The 17751-nt window shown below is 39.9% G+C and overlaps 1 protein-coding gene across 1 annotated transcript; it reads right to left on the bottom strand.

The window, feature by feature from the left end:
• Positions 1–458: 458 nt before the first annotated feature.
• LOC122767200 (death-associated protein) lies at positions 459–15763 on the bottom strand. The gene is made up of 4 exons (XM_044022609.1): positions 15539–15763; positions 13173–13269; positions 5186–5228; positions 459–1871 (listed from the first exon to the last, which is right to left on the bottom strand). The coding sequence occupies exons 1-4, from the start codon at positions 15591–15593 to the stop codon at positions 1752–1754; spliced, it is 315 nt and encodes a 104-aa protein (XP_043878544.1). The 5' UTR covers positions 15594–15763; the 3' UTR covers positions 459–1751.
• Positions 15764–17751: the final 1988 nt, after the last annotated feature.

The following is a 17751-nucleotide window of genomic DNA, read 5'->3' as shown; positions in this document are numbered from 1 at the left end:
GTGTCTGCTTTAATACGCTCTTTCAGCTTTCTGACATACACTCCAACCAACTAAGCCAGCACTGGCTGCTTTATTGGGCTAACATAAGCTGACAGAACACCTTGGTGCAGTGCTTGTGTAAAAATGGATTACACGCACCAACACCTGGTGCGCGGAGTGTGTGTGTGCGTGTGCGCCGAAGGGGGAAAAACAGCAGACAGCTCTTGGAGAGATGCTTCTGTTTCATTTGAAAACGCCAGCTGAGCCCTAATCCCTCAGAGTGAGGTGCTAATTCACCATGGGATGTTCAGGTACTCCAGACGAGGAGGATGTACAGTATGCGAGAAATTGTTTCTTTCAAGTGTGGATAACGCCGCACTGTATCACTGGAGCCATCAAGAAACCGGTTTATTTAATTTCATAACCACTCAACTCTTTCGAGTTTGGTCCGTTCGTCATTTCAATCAAACAAAGGCAAATTTTCCAAGATAGTCTATATCTTTATTTACTATGACAACCACACCTACTACCAAAGTCCACCTAATGACTAAAGATTTGTACAATTTGAACAATTTTCTCATGAAAAAAAGAACTGAGAAAAAAAAATAAAACTCTTTTAACTTCATTAAATTAACACAAGATCAGTCATTCTTGGCAAGGTAAATTTTCTTTAATTTTTTCCTGGAAACCTGAACGTTATTGTTGTCACAAATGACACTTAAGTGGAAGGGGACATGTGATTAAGGAAAAGGGTGGTGTGCGTTTTGTAAAAGCTGTCGACTTTTACGACGCAGCAGGTCGAGTTTGCACTAAAATGACTTAACACTGCGAGGAGAGCCAATGGAACCTCTGTCAAATACAGGCAAGAGGAGGAAACTGCAGCAACGGATTTAGAGTGGGACATTAAGACATGCAATATACTGTATCGTTAGAGAAAAATAGGTCCTGTTTTAATCTAATTTGTTCCCTTTGCGGGGCACATGTAAAGCGGAGTATATTAACTCATCTTCAATTGCAATCTGATAAATCATCTGGAATGCTTGTCAATGCTGCTGTAACCGCAGCATTTGGGTTAATAACTGGTTCACGCTCTCATGTTACCGTCTAGTTTTACTCTCTCTGGTCCTTGCTGCACACGTGCACTTTGGCAACAGTCAAACGTGATTCCGAATAAACAATTCTATCCATGTTTTTGGTTTAGGGTGAAAACGGTTAACTTGGTTCTTTTGGTCATTGGGCCCCGGCGCATCACCGCGGCGTGATTGGTTGGCGAGTTGGCCTGATTGACAAATTGTGGTGATCGGCTGGTTGTGGCAACACGGTACTGGTCAGCATACAGGTGGATTCAGAGTTTCTTCCACAGACTCAGATCTAAGATCAAGTTCTAATATATATATATATACTGTATAATCTGAGAAATATAGTCACTGTAGAAGACCCCTCCCTGCCCCTTTACACCATCTTAAGACTAGACAACTTCTGCAGCAATCTCATGTAAGGAGTGGACCCACAATTGCAGAATATAAATGTTCAGCAACAATAAGAGCAGGTGCGTTAAGAGCGAGTCTTCTACAGTGACAATATTACCATTACACATCTGCTGCTGTCAAATTCCTTGCATATTTGAAGAAACAGCCTGATAAAAAAAAAAAATTACTGTCATTATTTAGAGGAGATCTGTGCCTAGAGGGGGAAACATCTGCATCCTGTGTGTTCCATTGGGGAAGGCCGGCTGGTGGAGTTAGCATAGCCACGGTAGCGTGCTGCCTGGCTCACTTGCGGGGCTGGTGGATGTGCTGGTTGATGTGCTGAGCAGAGGGCAGCTTGGGGACACCAGGCTGAGGCTTCTGGTGTGCCACCTGAGCAGCGGCCGGGGTGAAGTCCCGATCACCCTGAACACAAATCAGTCAGTCATCAGGACATGGGAGTGCAAACAGAACCGGCAATGTTGGTCAGTATGTTTGCATGACATTGGAAAGACAACAACTTACTGTGTTATAATGTGGTTATGAGTAAATTACTATTGTACATGTACTTTAAATCAGACTGAAATCTGACAGAAAGCAGCGACATCAGCAAGAAAAACAAGGAAAATCAGGCTTTTACAATTTGGACTGATGAGGAGACCAAATTTATGCTTGATCAGCTTAAAGAGTTAAATATATTTCCAGTTTATAGACGTTAGGGAGACTTGGAATAGTACTACTGAACAATTATTAAATGACTTAAACTTGCATGAACATGTTAAAAAAAGGGGATTTAAACACAACATTTTGAATTTACCTTTATATTGTCTTTATCGTTATTTACACTGTGTGTTAAACCCATGGATTCCACTGAACATAACAGTAAAAGTGTAATTTTCAGAATAAAAGCTCCCGTTCTGTTTTGATGATATTGTTTTTATATGATGATCGCAATTTAAACACAAGTTTGGATTAATTGCTCAGCCATACAACTAACTAGCCACCAGTAAAGGGACATTTTGGTCTATAACGTAACTTAACGTAGCGTAGCGGCCAACCAAAAAGCGGCTAATTCTAACAAGCTGAAACAGGGGCATATTGCCACCTGGCATAGTCCAGTCTGACACACTTCATTCAATAAATCAATTCGCCACTAGTTCTCTCCTGTTACAAGGACAGTAGTGCACATTGAAATTAGATGGTGGCGCTCCACTACACTGTGCATGGAAAAGCACAACAGCCACAGCCCTAGCATTAAAATGAGTTCAATCATATGAGTCTATGAAGATGAAACCATTTCTAAAATGACATTGACATGTTGACATTTATAAAAGAAAAACATATAAAACCAGAGAAAGTAATCAGTTATTATCAGTCATATTGATTTACGTGGGGGGGACAGGATTCAATGCTGAAAACCCCAGACAAGATTAAATCAGGTCCAGCAGGACATTTATATTATCTGTACATCTACTACAAACATATGACTGAACAGTGTGGTGACGGTGATGAAACTGTTACCAGTAAGTTGCTCCATGTCAATATTTGACATTGCGGACAAAGCAGTGTAGCAGAGTAATTCAACTAATGCAAAAAAAAAAAACACGACAAAAAATACTCATAATATTTATTGTTACTGCCCTAATATTGGTTTATAAAAGCACGTATGTAATGAAAATTAGTGTCTAAGTAGGGTGGACATTTTGGCCCATATTTAAATTAGTTTTCCCTGAAAAATCACGACAACCAGGAAATCCCTAAAATGGACAAAGGGCACAGCACTTATCTGGCTCATCTGCTGCGCAACCTCAATCTCTCGTTCCAAGCAAAATGCCCATAAACAGACTCGCTGATCAAATCGGATCAGGCAGGAATTTGATCCTCCACAAAAGGAAGACAGAATTTTAATCTGAAACTTCCATCACTTATTTCTCTTTCATGTTTATCCCTCTCTTTCTTACTCTTCTACTCTCTATGTGACAGGTTTTTTTCTTTTCTTACTTCCTCAATGTTACACATATACGTGGGTGTGAAAAATTGCATTTAAATGCAATGTAAAGTGGCTTAGAGGCAGCATTTATGATGAGCATACCTTCAACACAATATTTTGCAGCATAATTATTAGCAGTTTAATAGTTTTGGTCTGCGATCCTGGATTTGAGTCTTTACTTAAGTATGTGTATTACGGACTCTGGTTCATGTGAAGCTAAATTATATAAAAGCAATTGAACCAAAGCTCTATAAATGCACACATAAGGAAACACACATCAGCTGAGTCTCTAAGCCTTTTCCTGAACTTGACTCACCCACCCCATCCTTGCTTGACCCTAATCCTCTCTGTATGTGTGAGTTAGTTTTGTCCCTTTTCACTGTGTGTGTGTGTGCAGGTGGGCATAGAACATTGACAGTGTGTGCTTCTCTCATTTAAAGCCAATTCCATGGCTAACTGTATGGGATGTGGATGGACCTGACCTCCATTTGCCCTTCCGTCTCATCTCCGAGGCTCAAACCTTCCCTTTATCTCCATCCCGGTGATGAAAAGGCACGGGAGAGAAACGAGACAAATTAACTCTATTACGGAGGAACACTGTGAATAGAAGCGCTGTGACTGGCTACTAGTCATGTTTCCAACTTTATTCTCGCCATTCTAGTACATGGCTGAACTTACTATCTGAACAAGTAATGTGATACTTTTTTTTTTATATATACTTACTTACTTGTTCAGATGGAAAGTACACATATATATACATATATATATATATATATACATATATATATATATATATATATATATACACACACACACATACTGTACATCGCACTGAAAATGTATTAAAACGATGAAATAAAAAAGTTAATATGAAGACGGAACGCTTCAGTACTTCTCCTCAGTCAATACATTGTGGATTTTTATGAATATTGTCCAGCTTCCTTTAATATTGTGTCATTTTTGGAGTAATGTACTGTAAATGGATATTTTATATCTGTATGATCTTGGCTCGGAGAAAAGAAGTAAGTTTAATACATGTAATGTTTAATACACAAAAGCATTATAAAGCCGCAGTCTGAATCTACCGTCCAAAGAGAAACATATGTAAAATACAGAGCTGGGGAAATGTTTTATTTATTTAACTTTAGACCACAAAGTGTTTCACTTTGTTCCTGTGAGGCTTTTTCTGAGGCTTTGTGCAGCGCTTGATGGCAGTGATAGGGGCCAAATGGGAACTCTAGAGAAGGATCGGGGGGATAAATGGGATGCCTGCCACCTTGCTGATATCACCACAATCTTCTGCAAACAGTCAGCCTCGTCCGACACACACACACACACACACACACACACACACACACACACACACACACACACACACACACACACACACACACACACACACAGTCAAGGTCAGTTTTTAAAGCACACACACTGTACTGTAAGGTTATGTAAGAGATTTAAAACCACACATGGTCAGTTTTTAAAGCACACACACTTACTGTAAGGTTATGTAAGAGATTTAAAACCACACATGTACAGTCAAATGCTACATAACATTTTTATTATATAAAATAGTGGCATGCAATTCAATTTAAATGAGTGTTAAGGGTATTTTGCAAGCCTTAACGGTTGCCACAGTGAGTCATTTTATTCCCCATTGTTTTCTCTACACAGAGTGCACAATCCAGATATAAACTTCAGTCCCTTAACACTAATTTCAATGCTACTGGTGTGGGTGTGGACCTCTTACCTTTGTAACCACTCCCGACACAATGACGGGTACCTTTGGTGGACTAAAGGAGAAAGAGATAAAAAAAAAGGAAGAATAACAGTTATCTTTAGAGTCATATCATGAAGGAGTGTAAGCAGAGACGTGGGTGTGCCTTGAGCTTTACTTTGTGTTGACCGTGTGTGTGTGTGTATGAGTGTGTGTGTGTGTGTGTGTGTGTAACTAACCATGCAGGTTCAGGCAACATTTACAAGTTAATCTGGATACATTAAAAAAAAACAACAACATGGCACAAGCTTTCTCACATGTCGCAAAAAAACCTGAGTTTCACACACATGCGCACTTGCACACACACACACACACACGGATGGACCTGCCAGAAGCTTAAATAGCTCCCATTCATCCTGGCCAAACAGTGGGACTCACAGCTGCTGGATGGAAAGCATGAGAGGAGAGAGGGAAGGAGGCGACAGAAAGCTGGAAAAGAGAGTAATAGAGGAAGAGGTTTACAAAAAAAGGATTTGGGAAGCGAGAGGAGAGGGAAAAAATAAGAAGAAAGGGGGGGATTAGAGGTAATGACAGGTCAAGCAGACAAAGGAGGGAATAGAGTGTGATGGGAAGGTGACACAGGAGCAAAAATACTGATATACCTATATACTTTTCAGTATATAGAGTGAGAGGAGAAAAAAAAAAAGAGGGAGGTGGGCACTCATTCAGAACGTAGAGGAAGGGACAGAGGCAGAGAAAAAATGAGGAGGAAAAATGTGGAACCCTAGGTAAGTATCGACCTTGACATGACAAACGAGCAGTGTCTAAATTTATGGCATCGCCGCCCCCCCCCCGGCACAGGAGTACAGTTGTGGTGGTGGCCACCTTCAAAACTCCAGTCAAAGACATTAGTTACAAGAGCAAGCATGTCCAACTTAATGCTTACCTCATTAATAACCTAAATGTGTTGAGAAGATTAAAAGTTTCTGGCAGCGGCCCTCAGCAGCCAGAGTCCGAACACATTCCAAAACATCTGCTTGTGAAGTCAGGATTTATTTTAGGATTCATGCACAACTTTTTTTTTCCTTCTTCTTAATCACAGATCGGATGATTAGCCATCTCTGCAATCAACATCTTGGCACAGAGTAGCCTTCTGCTATTTATCCCAATCAGAATATTTACTTTGCACAAGTCGGGAGGAGAAATTACAGACATCTATTGTCTCATAATCTCATTACAATGTTGTGTTGAGACATTTTCGAGAGAGACGACTTTTTATTAAATCGAGATAATGATATCAATTTTGACAGGTCCTACACACATGACAGAACCACAACTCAAATCTTGGACTTCTAGTTCTTCACAAATGAGATTCTGCCTCATTAGGACCCAGTGTTGGTCTCCATGAGGACCACTGGTCCTGACACGGTCAGTATTTATGCAAAAAAAGGCCCTAAAGGGATCACCGACACAAGTACACACACACAAACATACGGTCGCTTCAAATGGCCTACATCTTGGAGATGAGACATGGGTCCATCACCCTGTATCTCTTATATAAGCAATCATTCTCACGCATAACATAACCTTCTCGGATTGATATGCCACCTGATCCATTTACTTTCAAAGTGAGGGTGTGAAAAGAGTTTTGACAGGTTGCTTACAGAATGCACCATGTCATCGCCATTTACCCCTCCACTCTCCACCCCCCACCACCCTCTGTCCAATCAGAGAGCTCTATGTAACCAAAGGTTCCGCTTCCATGGTATCCAATGAGGATACACCACAACACAGTGGATGGGAAATAACAACAGGATATGTCAACATGGATTTCTTGCCCACACCTCTACGTTTTTTTAAGTTAGAAATTGAATTAATTGAACGATATCATTCCCAAAATCATCTGCAGTGCACCAAAACCTAAAATCACACCTGTGATCGACACATTACACTATAGGCTTCAGTATTTCCATATTTATTATGTATTCCCAGGCAGAAAATAACATTTGAACTTTCATAAATGTACTGTGAATAGTACAAAATGATCCAGCCACATAAATGTAATTGCAAACCCACTATTTTTTTTAAATGACCTTTCACATCCCACATGTAATACTTTCAGAATCCACTGGGAGGTTGCAGCCCACACTTTGGAAATCCCTGCACTTCACTACAGCAGTTTGTATTAATGTGTTCCTCATTCATATCAATCCTGGCTACAACACTACAAATCCATTTGTTAAGTAGTTTTTCTGCAAATGCAAGAGGCAGAGTTAACAGGGGATTTATTTATAAAATAAAGATGAATAAAAAAAAAAAAACACACCTGATAAAAGGTTTAATATCGATCTCATCTCGTTGGCTGCCGTGAAGCATGGCAGAGGTATCACACTTGATCGCTAACTGATGACGTGTGCTGGCATTTCAGGGTCCCAGGTTTATTCCAACAGGGTTGTAAACATACTTGATAACAACAATGCAGTTTGCATATTTATATATACTTGTCCTCCACACCATGCTTGACATTATGTACAGTAGCTGCTTCAGTTCCAGGAGCACCTACAGTGAAATCTGGCAGAGTGAGACACTCTTATTTGGACATATATTCACACAGTGAGACAGTGTCCACCATACTGTGCTATCACACCATGCTTTTGCTCTGAAAAATGTCTATTTCCATTATAAAATAATAAAAAAAAATAATCCTGAGGAAGGATAGGTATGTTACTCTCAAAATTGTACTGGTTTTTGGGAAGAAAAAACACATCTAGACAGAAAAAAGACATGAGTAATGGTATAATACTGTCAGAGAGATTCCTTCCAACTCCTTTCAAACTCTAATTTTTTTTTTAGTCATTTCAGTCAGACAGAAAAATCAGGCTGGTGGTTCAATAAAAACTGTATCAGGATCCTGCAGAGATAACACATGGCATATTTTAGTCAGTGATTCACAAAATCAGGCCTGAACACATTAATCTGGATCCACAGCACAAAAGCATTCATCACATGATTGTGCCCCTGACACAATTTTAAACATCCCTGGTGAAATTGTACGCACAGCCTCGAAAAGGTCAGACACACACAGACAAACCAAAAGCGACAGCAGTTGCTGTTCTGTGAGGGGGAAAACCGGGCTGGCTCTGCACCGGGAGGGAAGGAGATTCGCCTGCAGGGGGCAGTAGAGAACTTTAAGGAATCCCGGGAAGGAGTTGCCTTTGTGGCAGGAGAGAGGAGAGGAGTTGGAGGAAAAAAGGAGAGGAAAGACGGAGAGAGAAAAAGAGGGCGGGAGACACCGAATGCAAATCTGCACGCATAACTTAAAAAGTGACATGTTCACAAATGCATTTGTCTGCTTCTCCTACTCTGTATTTATTTGGCATTATAACCGACACCCCACCCATCTCCCACTATGCTTCAGCAGAGCTGAAATTTTGTTGCCGTGGGCGAGGCAGTGGTTGCTATGGAAACGTATGCCTGTTGCCTGTCTTTCTTCCACATCCTCCACCTCCTCCTTCTCTCTCCTCTTAACTTTCACCATGAGCTGTCAGCATACTGCACTTTTAACTACAGCTCCTACAGACCGTGTACATGCGCAGTGTTATCCTGAAACACACACACACACAGGTCTGCACAGCTAGTGTTCTTAGGACACTGCAATTACTTCCCTTGGACAGCCTAAACAAAGAGTCATCCCTAATCTTCACCATAACCAGTTAATGTATAATCCTAAACCTCAACACAATCCAAATATTAGCCCTAAACTTAACCAGGTCCTCAGAAATGATTATTATTGCCTCATTAGGACCAGGTTTTGGTCAAAGGTCCGAAGCAGTTAACAAATACAAGAACATACAGCAGCATCCACTCTTGTTCTGAGAAAGGAGCACATCCACCACGAAGCTAAATCACATCTTTATAGCGAAGAGGCACTCGGTTTATTAACATTTCAGCTGAGCTGATAATCCCATCCATCGTGTCATTAAAAACCATACAAGAAAATTAGGAGTGCTCTTTCTGTCAGGTGTAAGAACTTAATCCATGACAACACACACACACATAAAATAACGAATAAAAAACAGTCAATAAATTTAATCAAAACTAACAGCTGCTCGCTTTATTCCCTTTAAAATGAGAAATATCTTGTGACATGAGGAAAAAAATCCATGTTCCATCTTTTGTTCCAACTGTTTAAACTGGCACAGTCACGCTGATCATTTTCCATCTGGTGACATAATTCACTTAATACTGAGTTTATTGCACGGTTGTATATATTACAGAATGTTTAACAATTCCTTGTAAAGTGAAGGCGCCACAAAATGAAATGTATTATTATTTATTTCGCTGCTTTACCGACTTGCCTTTCTTCCCGCTCCTGATTCTAACTCTCAATAGAACATCACATTTTTATAGAGAAAAAGACACTTTGCCTAAATAATCAGTAGATTTGTGCCTGGAGCACTTGAGAAAAAAACATTTCACCTGACAGTTAGTGGGAGAGAAGCCTCTGCTGGAACACCAGTTTGCTTTAATTTACCCTTTCTTGTCTGTATCCAGTCACCTTTCTGCTACAATTACTCCCCTCTTACCGGCTAATGCCTCTTTGTGTCCTCACATGACCACGGCACCCCCTTACTTATCCTATGTACCATAATAATCCCTTCTTCTCGTCGTCCCCCCATCCAGCCACCTATCTCTCCCTTCTCGCCCCATCTGTCCATCTCAGCTAGATGTGGTGCGGCAGGTGTTCCCTTGACTACAACGCTTCACTGGCTGCTACTAATGTGAAATTTACCCAGTAGCCACCTGCTTGACGTCCATCAGTCTGACACATACAGGGACAGAGTGTGTGTGTGTGTGTGTGTAGGTGAGTTTCACTGTATTTATCAATGGTACTCGGCATATTTTTTGGGATGAGCGGACGCATGATAAAACATCAGGCCAAAAGGAGCGTATCAAGACTGGGGCCCATTTAAAATGTGTTCCCTGTGCTCGTGTAATTATTTTTAATGTGTGATTCCTCTTCTTTGACAGCAGCGTCTAAAAAACCCCCAAAACAGCCAGTTTACTAGGTAGCGGTGCACTATTGCCAAGTCTCGCATGTTGTCGTCGACCCGTTAAAGCAACTGACACTAGCGCGAGTTTTAACATCTGACGTTAGCACAGATGGAGAATGCAAGTGAGAAGCCACCGATCTCCGTCAGCTCTGTTCCATGGTGAACTACTTTGGTCGAACACGATAACTCATTTGAAATGTGGATATCATCGGGTACACGCGCAAAATCTGTGCAAATGCAGAAACCCTGTGACATTCAAGCAGTTTTTATTAAGAATTTGGATAAATCTCTTTTTCTTGTCATGGCTTCCCTTTCATATATAACAAATTAAGATATATATGGGTTGAAAATGTAATGACTGAGACACTAACTGAATGTCAAGTTAAAAATAAATGTTTTCTACATGCTGCACTAGAATTGCTCTTTATTTTATTATTACGCGTATTTATTTGGAAACCTTCACGTTCACCTTTAAGTTTTGTTTGCAGTAGATACAGCAATATTATTTATTTTACACGTCCTTCGTTCAGGACATTATGGGCAATTAGCCACTGTTATGCTTACAGTTGAGTGTGTTTAGTCATTTAAACTTGTTAATAAATGAAAAACATTTCTTTCCCAATTGAAAATGTACCGAACCGTGATGTCAAAAACCCCTTAGAGTTTAGTCGGATATTTCAACCCACAAATTTCTACAGTGAAATTACAAATAAGGCATTTTGCCTTTGCCTAAATCCTCCACCAGTGAAGCTTTTCATAACACATTCATCACTTTTAAAGTGAGAGGAAGGAGATAATCAAATCATAAAAAGCAGCAGGGTGCTTTGCTTTGACACCTGAAAGTTGATTAATAAAGTTTACAACATCACGTGAGGCTCAAGGAATTTAAAGTTGCTTTTATTGTTGTACAGTAAGACTTCATCATGTCTGCTGACACAATGCAATAAAATGAGAAAGTGCATGTTTAACTGTGCGGAATGGTGGTCACACCCTGATCAGTATGTGCTACAACTGAGACAAACCAAGACAGGCCTAGTTTGACACGACACTCACGCTCCCACATGACTTTTCACTCACTGACAGTTTACTTTCCCCAGATTGGGGTGCAATCAATCTGTGACGGCCACATTTGTGTACTTACTGTTTGTGAAATGTCGAAAGACTCAAGAGAGAGACTTTTTGTTGGATCTCAGATGCCTGACAGGAATCCATCAATGTGAATATCTGGGCCCGTTCCCAAATTCAAACAGTAAAAAGTGACTCTAGCTATGAGTGTGACGATAAGCATGAGACAAAGTGAGGGAAAAAGATGATACTTTATAGATTATCTGGTGTCATTCAAGTGTTTTTGTGACGAGAGGTACTCTGGGATTACTTCTAGTGAAAGTAGTTTCTGTTTTTACCCCGAGCCACAAAAGTCCGATTTTAGTCAGACTAAGACAATAATTCGGTTTTCTTAATGTCATGTAAACAAGTTAGTCCAACTTAAATTGAGCTCTTCTTAGTCAGACTAATATACCTGGATAATGCGATTCATAGTCCGATTAGTCAGACTGCAGTACTTTTGTCGGAGCAGAACAAATGACACAATGGCGTTGGCGAGGGCAAACACTATGGAGAAGACCCACTTTTTACACATATTTTTAAGGTTTTTACTGAAAGCAGTTCAACTTAAACCTTACATTATAAAAAGGTAAAAATGTAATTATGTAACAGAAACCATGTAAATTTAAAAGCAACCAGGTCTGTTTTTAAACCTTTAGACTGCGTTTAGACTATTACTGTCACTTATCTTGGCAAAGCGAGAAGTGGAGCATCACATGCTACATCATTTATCATAGGTGTGAGGATACATGCATGACATACACGCACAGAACATTTCTGGACAGCTGGCTATGTTCTTGAACCTTACTTATTGCTATACACTGCTTGTCACTCCTCGTTTATCACCTCTCATTAATATACACACAAAAAGATATGTGGTGTGAAAATGCCACCTGAATCCACACACACACACACACACACACACACACACACACACACACACACACACACACACACACACACACACACACACACACACACACACACACACACACACACACACACACACACACACACACACACACACACACACACACACAGGTGAGGGGCCTCCGTGAATGTTGAGGCGACATGATGTAGGTGAGTATGGCAAGTGTGTGTATCTTGGTCTATCAATTTTCCCTGGCAGAAATCAATACTGGTTATTGAAAAAAAGAGAAAAGAAATCAACATCGTACATGGTGGTTTCTTTCACGGAGGTTCGATCTAAACTGATTTGAGACACGCTCTAAATGCACTTTGTGTACCATGTGCACAGATTGTTTCAGTAGAGCCTCAAGCATTTATAAACTATAGATTTCAGCAAAAAATGCCATTATGTCATTATTAGTTTCCCCTTAAACTGTCATTGTGTATGCAGAGACAGGCATTTCTCACAGTAATACAAAAACTACACATACTACGCAGCCGGTACACGACGCAAACGGAAAGAAAAATATGACCAAATAAAATATGTTGCACAAAATTACACACACAAGAAACGGCACCTTGCACCATCCCTATGCGACATCAGTACAAACTATAGATGGAAGAAACAGGAGCGACAAGAGAAACAATAATGCACAGAGAATGCAAACATACAATCTGAGGCTGCTTGCAGCAAACAATGGCAACAGCTGAAAGACGCTGCTGAAGTTAATACTGTAATTATACCCTCATTATGTTGTTTACTGAATCTGCCATCAATGCAACAGGTCTGCGGCAAAATCTCACGCAGTTCATCGCCCTATGGGAAAGTAACAACACTGCAATTGTTCTGCTGCTTGGTGTGTAGTTTGTATGGGTGTGACCAACTTACAATATCAGTAAGTGGGTGTGTCTTAACTGGTTGTCCATTTTACATGACTGCGTGGGTGTATTACCTGCTGCTGGCATACTCCTCCTCTTCTTCTTTCGGCAGCGGTTCTGGGACAGCAGGTGGCAGATGCTTCTGCACTATCCTCATACCTCCTGCCTTCACTGTGACACACAAACACACACACACACACACTCTCTTGATTACTTAATGGACAAAATTATCTCAAGAGCTCACAAGTGTTTAGTGCAGGAGACATTTACAATAATATGGGAATACCAGGGTTCCCCTATGAAACAAACACTTGAGCGTTTGGACAATTAAAGCTGCAGTGCGTAACTTTTCTTTTCACTTTTTGTTTGAAATTCGAACGTGGGATTAAAGGTTATATGCAGGGCATCAAATGATAGTGTCAGCTGCAGTGAGGATAACATGCAAGCCTACTGCACATGAGTGGGTAATAATATAATAAGACCAGAAATCAGAAAAGCTGTTTGCACTGACAAATGGCACTGGATGTAACATTATTATAATTTAGATAAAGAACAAGAAGTCGGAGTGGTTTTTATTTCACACCACTCTACTGACTGACTGGCTGTTGTATGTCATTAATACTCTAACACTAGCAGCACTGTTAATAATATAACAATTGTTAAAATAGTTCATAAAGTAAAGAAAACCATGACATTTGTGGAGTATTGGGGGAGTGTTGGGGGCTGCAGCAGCGTGCGCTCGCAGGGGTGGGTTTGAATTACGGGTCATTATAAATGAGTTCAGATGAGTGCTTTTGTTTGATTCTTTGCTCTGGATAACAAACAAATCATTCATTTTGGTTTGTGGACAAAACAAGACATTTGAGAACATCATCAGGTCCAGGTTAAACCAATACCGATCAACATTTTTTTTTTCTTCTTTCTGATATTTTATGGATGGACCAAACGATTAATCGAGAAAATAATCATTAGTTGCAGCTCCAGTGAATACAGCAGCAGCGCAGGCACAGGTGGGGACAAGAAGTATTTATCCCATGAAACTGCTGAACAATCATGTTTCTTTTGCAGTAGAATTCACTTTTAAAACACAAAGACAAGCCTCAAAAAAAGTTTTGAGTCACAAGTCATTTTCCTCAACAAATGAAACCATGTTCTTTCTTACATTGCACAACATAGTGGGATAGTGACTGACCCTGAACTCCACAACTGAGGTTTAGCACTAAAATTACAGTGTTGGCAAAGTTCTGAAAATAACAGAAGGGTTGATTCCTTCTAAACTATTTCAGAGCAGTGTGTCCTAAGAGTATGGAGAATAGTGAACGATCCATCCCAAGTCCTTCACTGTGAATACAGGGAAGACACAGAGTACCACAATGTCAACTGAATCATTTCAAAAGCCTTTTTAGTTGAGCATTTTTAAATGAGATTCTGCCACAGACATGAAGATCTGTCTGTGGCAGTATGCTGTTCATTTCTGTGCCATACCATCTGGAGTGCAATATGAGGGTCTGCGCAATACGTGGCAACTGAATAGCTACAGTATTAATGTTATGTTTGGTTATTCTATTCATTTCATTAGTAACTGTCATATGTGTCGTTTGCATTTATTGATTGTGATGAACGCAGAGCCCAAAATGGACTTCACCACGAGGACAATGAAGTGAATCGCGTGTATCACATTTCCAGACCAGCTCATAAGAATGAATCCAGAATCAGAATCAGAATTCAGAATCAGCTTTTCTAGCCAAGTATGAGTGCACATACAAGGGATTAGACTTTTTGTCCATGTTTAACAAACTGACAAATAAATAGGAATAGAGCAGAGGGTAATGAAGGACTGCAGTGGATAGTTTGAATAGTACTGTACAGTACTATAATGAATGTCATCCATGCAGAGCTCATAACTGCACAGTGACATACCTGCATGCTGCTGTGTTCACTGGGCCACCCACTAATTACAGGTTGTGTGCCAAGGGGCATTTGTAATCGTACTGTGCTATCAGTGGTGCAGCTGCTGTGGCCTCGTGCACGTCCACGCAGCTCATGTCCACGTACACCTTATCTCCTGTTTTTTCTCCTTCTTCTCCCCCCTATAGCTAACATCCACAAAACTGGAGCCTCTGACCTCCACGTCACCACCCAATCTGTAACACTGTGGGCCAGAAAACCCTCAATATAATCACCACAACACGTTATTGTTTACTGCTTCAAGGTGTCACTCTGATCAGGAAGTGAGGAAAAACTAGCAAACACAGCACATTAATTCCACTTGAGCGTGGTCGAGACACGTCCACTCGCTGCATCAGGGTTGTTAATCATCGTCATGTGATTCTTTTTTTCTTTCCCCACACACACAACACTGTGCACAAGCAGAGGCCTAGTGGACTTATAGGAAGCTTTTTACAAACAGTAGCAGCAGAAGCAGCTCATGGAGCTTTACCTGCAGGGGGATGTCCTCCTTTCGTTTCGATTTTCTCCTTCGGCGGTGATGACATCTCGGCTCCGATGTGGCGTCAGAGGCGAGAAGGAACCAGAGCGTGCGAGGAGCTAACGTCCTTGCGTTATTTCTGCCCTCAAAATGTGGACTTCACTACAGTGTGGATCGCCAACGTGGCTTTTCCTTGAGCATTGTTTGGAAACGATGCGTGGTGACGTCATGACGTTCGTTGGGCACGAAGGACGTAAAGAGCGCGATGACGTCTGACGTTGAACCACGTTAGGGGAATCTTGCTGCAAGTTTCACATGTACACGAATGCAAGTTTTCTGGAATCTCCTCCAATTTCACGGGTTTTCTGATGACATTTAAAGAATATACTAGCACTTTAAAATCTGTCACTACAAATGGGAGTATAAAAAACTATTTTTTTTAATCTAGTGAATTGTGAATTTAAATTTTGCACTTATCTTGACACTGTTGGATCTGAGTACATGTATGTTTCATGTACAATGTTCAAGATTTTTCTTTATAAAGTTGAGGGAAAACAAAGAGGGACAGAGTGGTTTTATATGGCACATATCACATTCACAAATGTACATTTTCTGGTATTTGTATCGTCTTTCTCATGGAATTCAAAGAACATATAACACTTTAACATTTGTCAATACAAATAAGAGTATTAATTAAACTCCACTCAGATCTCTTCAAAGAAGAAACCCCCTTAGTCGCATACTTTTAATACTATTTTGATATTGTGTCAATTTTGGTTCTCAAACTGTGGTACATGTACCACCAGTGGTACGTGAGCTTCCTCTGGTGTTACTTGGAGGAACATCAGAAAAACTGTTCTACTGTATTATATACCAGGGTATGTGATTGGAGTGGAGCTGAAGAATTAAGACAGGAATGCATAGAAAATAAAACAAATACAAATAAATAAATAAATAATAATTAGAGTCACCATATCTCTTGCTCCATGTTAATCTAATTTCACTATACCAGTGTGTGAAGTATATGCGAGGAAGAGGAGAATGATGAGCGAGCAAATTATCTTATTAGGAATAAATCTCCCTCATGTGCCAAGTCTGTAGCTGACTGCTCGGCCTATTTACACCACTGTATTTTAATGTTGGTAATAATGATGTTGCTCAATATTTTCTCAGGTAGTACTTGGTATAAAACCTTTCAGAATCACTGTCTTAATGTATTATTTTAACTGATGTTGTAAACACTATTTTTATTATTATTAGTACTGCAATTATTATTTATTGTCCCTGTCATGTTACCTCTTAATTTAATTTAATTGTTTTTTCAATAAAGTTGAAAGCGTAAATATTGTATACATAAATGATTAATTAGCAAAAATGTCTTGAAAAATGTCTGAACTTAAAAGGGCTTTTCCAGGGTTGAGACTTGGGGTTGGGGTTAGGGTTAGAATTATGTTTACATTTAGGGCTAAGATCACTTCGAAAGGAAAAATGTTTAAATTCCAGGAATTCCAATAAGTCCTCACAGTGAGTACTCAGGCCCTAAAAATCAAGTCATTGATCACTTTATTATTATCCTTTATGTAGACTTTGTTGATGTTGAGTCATTTAATGACACCATATAGTGGTAGAATTTAAATTAGCTCGTCTAGGGGAAACAAATTACACATAAGAGAAAACTAATATTTAATGGTTGAATTTAACAACTGAATCTAATGATTTAGAGACTACACTGTCCACATTTTTGAAAAAGATTTTCAACAAATATTGTTGGTTGTATCACTCATGGGCAAAAAGACGTCAGAATGTATTTCAAAATAAAATACCAAAGAATAAGCTACAAAATACAGCTGCCACACCTAATTTCAAAATAAAGTCTTATATTTTTGTAATTTTGAAATACTAAAGATACTATGAGGTTGCTATGAAACTAAATGAATGTCACAGCGATAGCAGCCCATGGCTGAGTGGAAGGGAATTGGGCTTGTAACCCGAGGGTTGGGGTTCCCCTGAGCCATGTTTCCACCATGGTACAGTTTGGTGTGATACAGTATGGTATGGTTTGGAATGATAAAGGACACAACAGGTCTTCACACCACTGTGTGTGAGGGCTAAAACAGGGAAAGACTCAATATATGCGATTGTGTTCAACAAAAAGAGCTGCATGTACTACAATTTAATGATCAACGAATCAAGTGAAGTGCTTCGTGTTCTAAGAGCCAATTTTT

Source organism: Solea senegalensis, linkage group LG1 (genome assembly GCF_019176455.1).
Source record: "Solea senegalensis isolate Sse05_10M linkage group LG1, IFAPA_SoseM_1, whole genome shotgun sequence".
NCBI lineage: Eukaryota > Metazoa > Chordata > Actinopteri > Pleuronectiformes > Soleidae > Solea > Solea senegalensis.
Note: the sequence above shows the minus strand (reverse complement) of the source record. Positions and strands in the feature narration are given on the sequence as shown.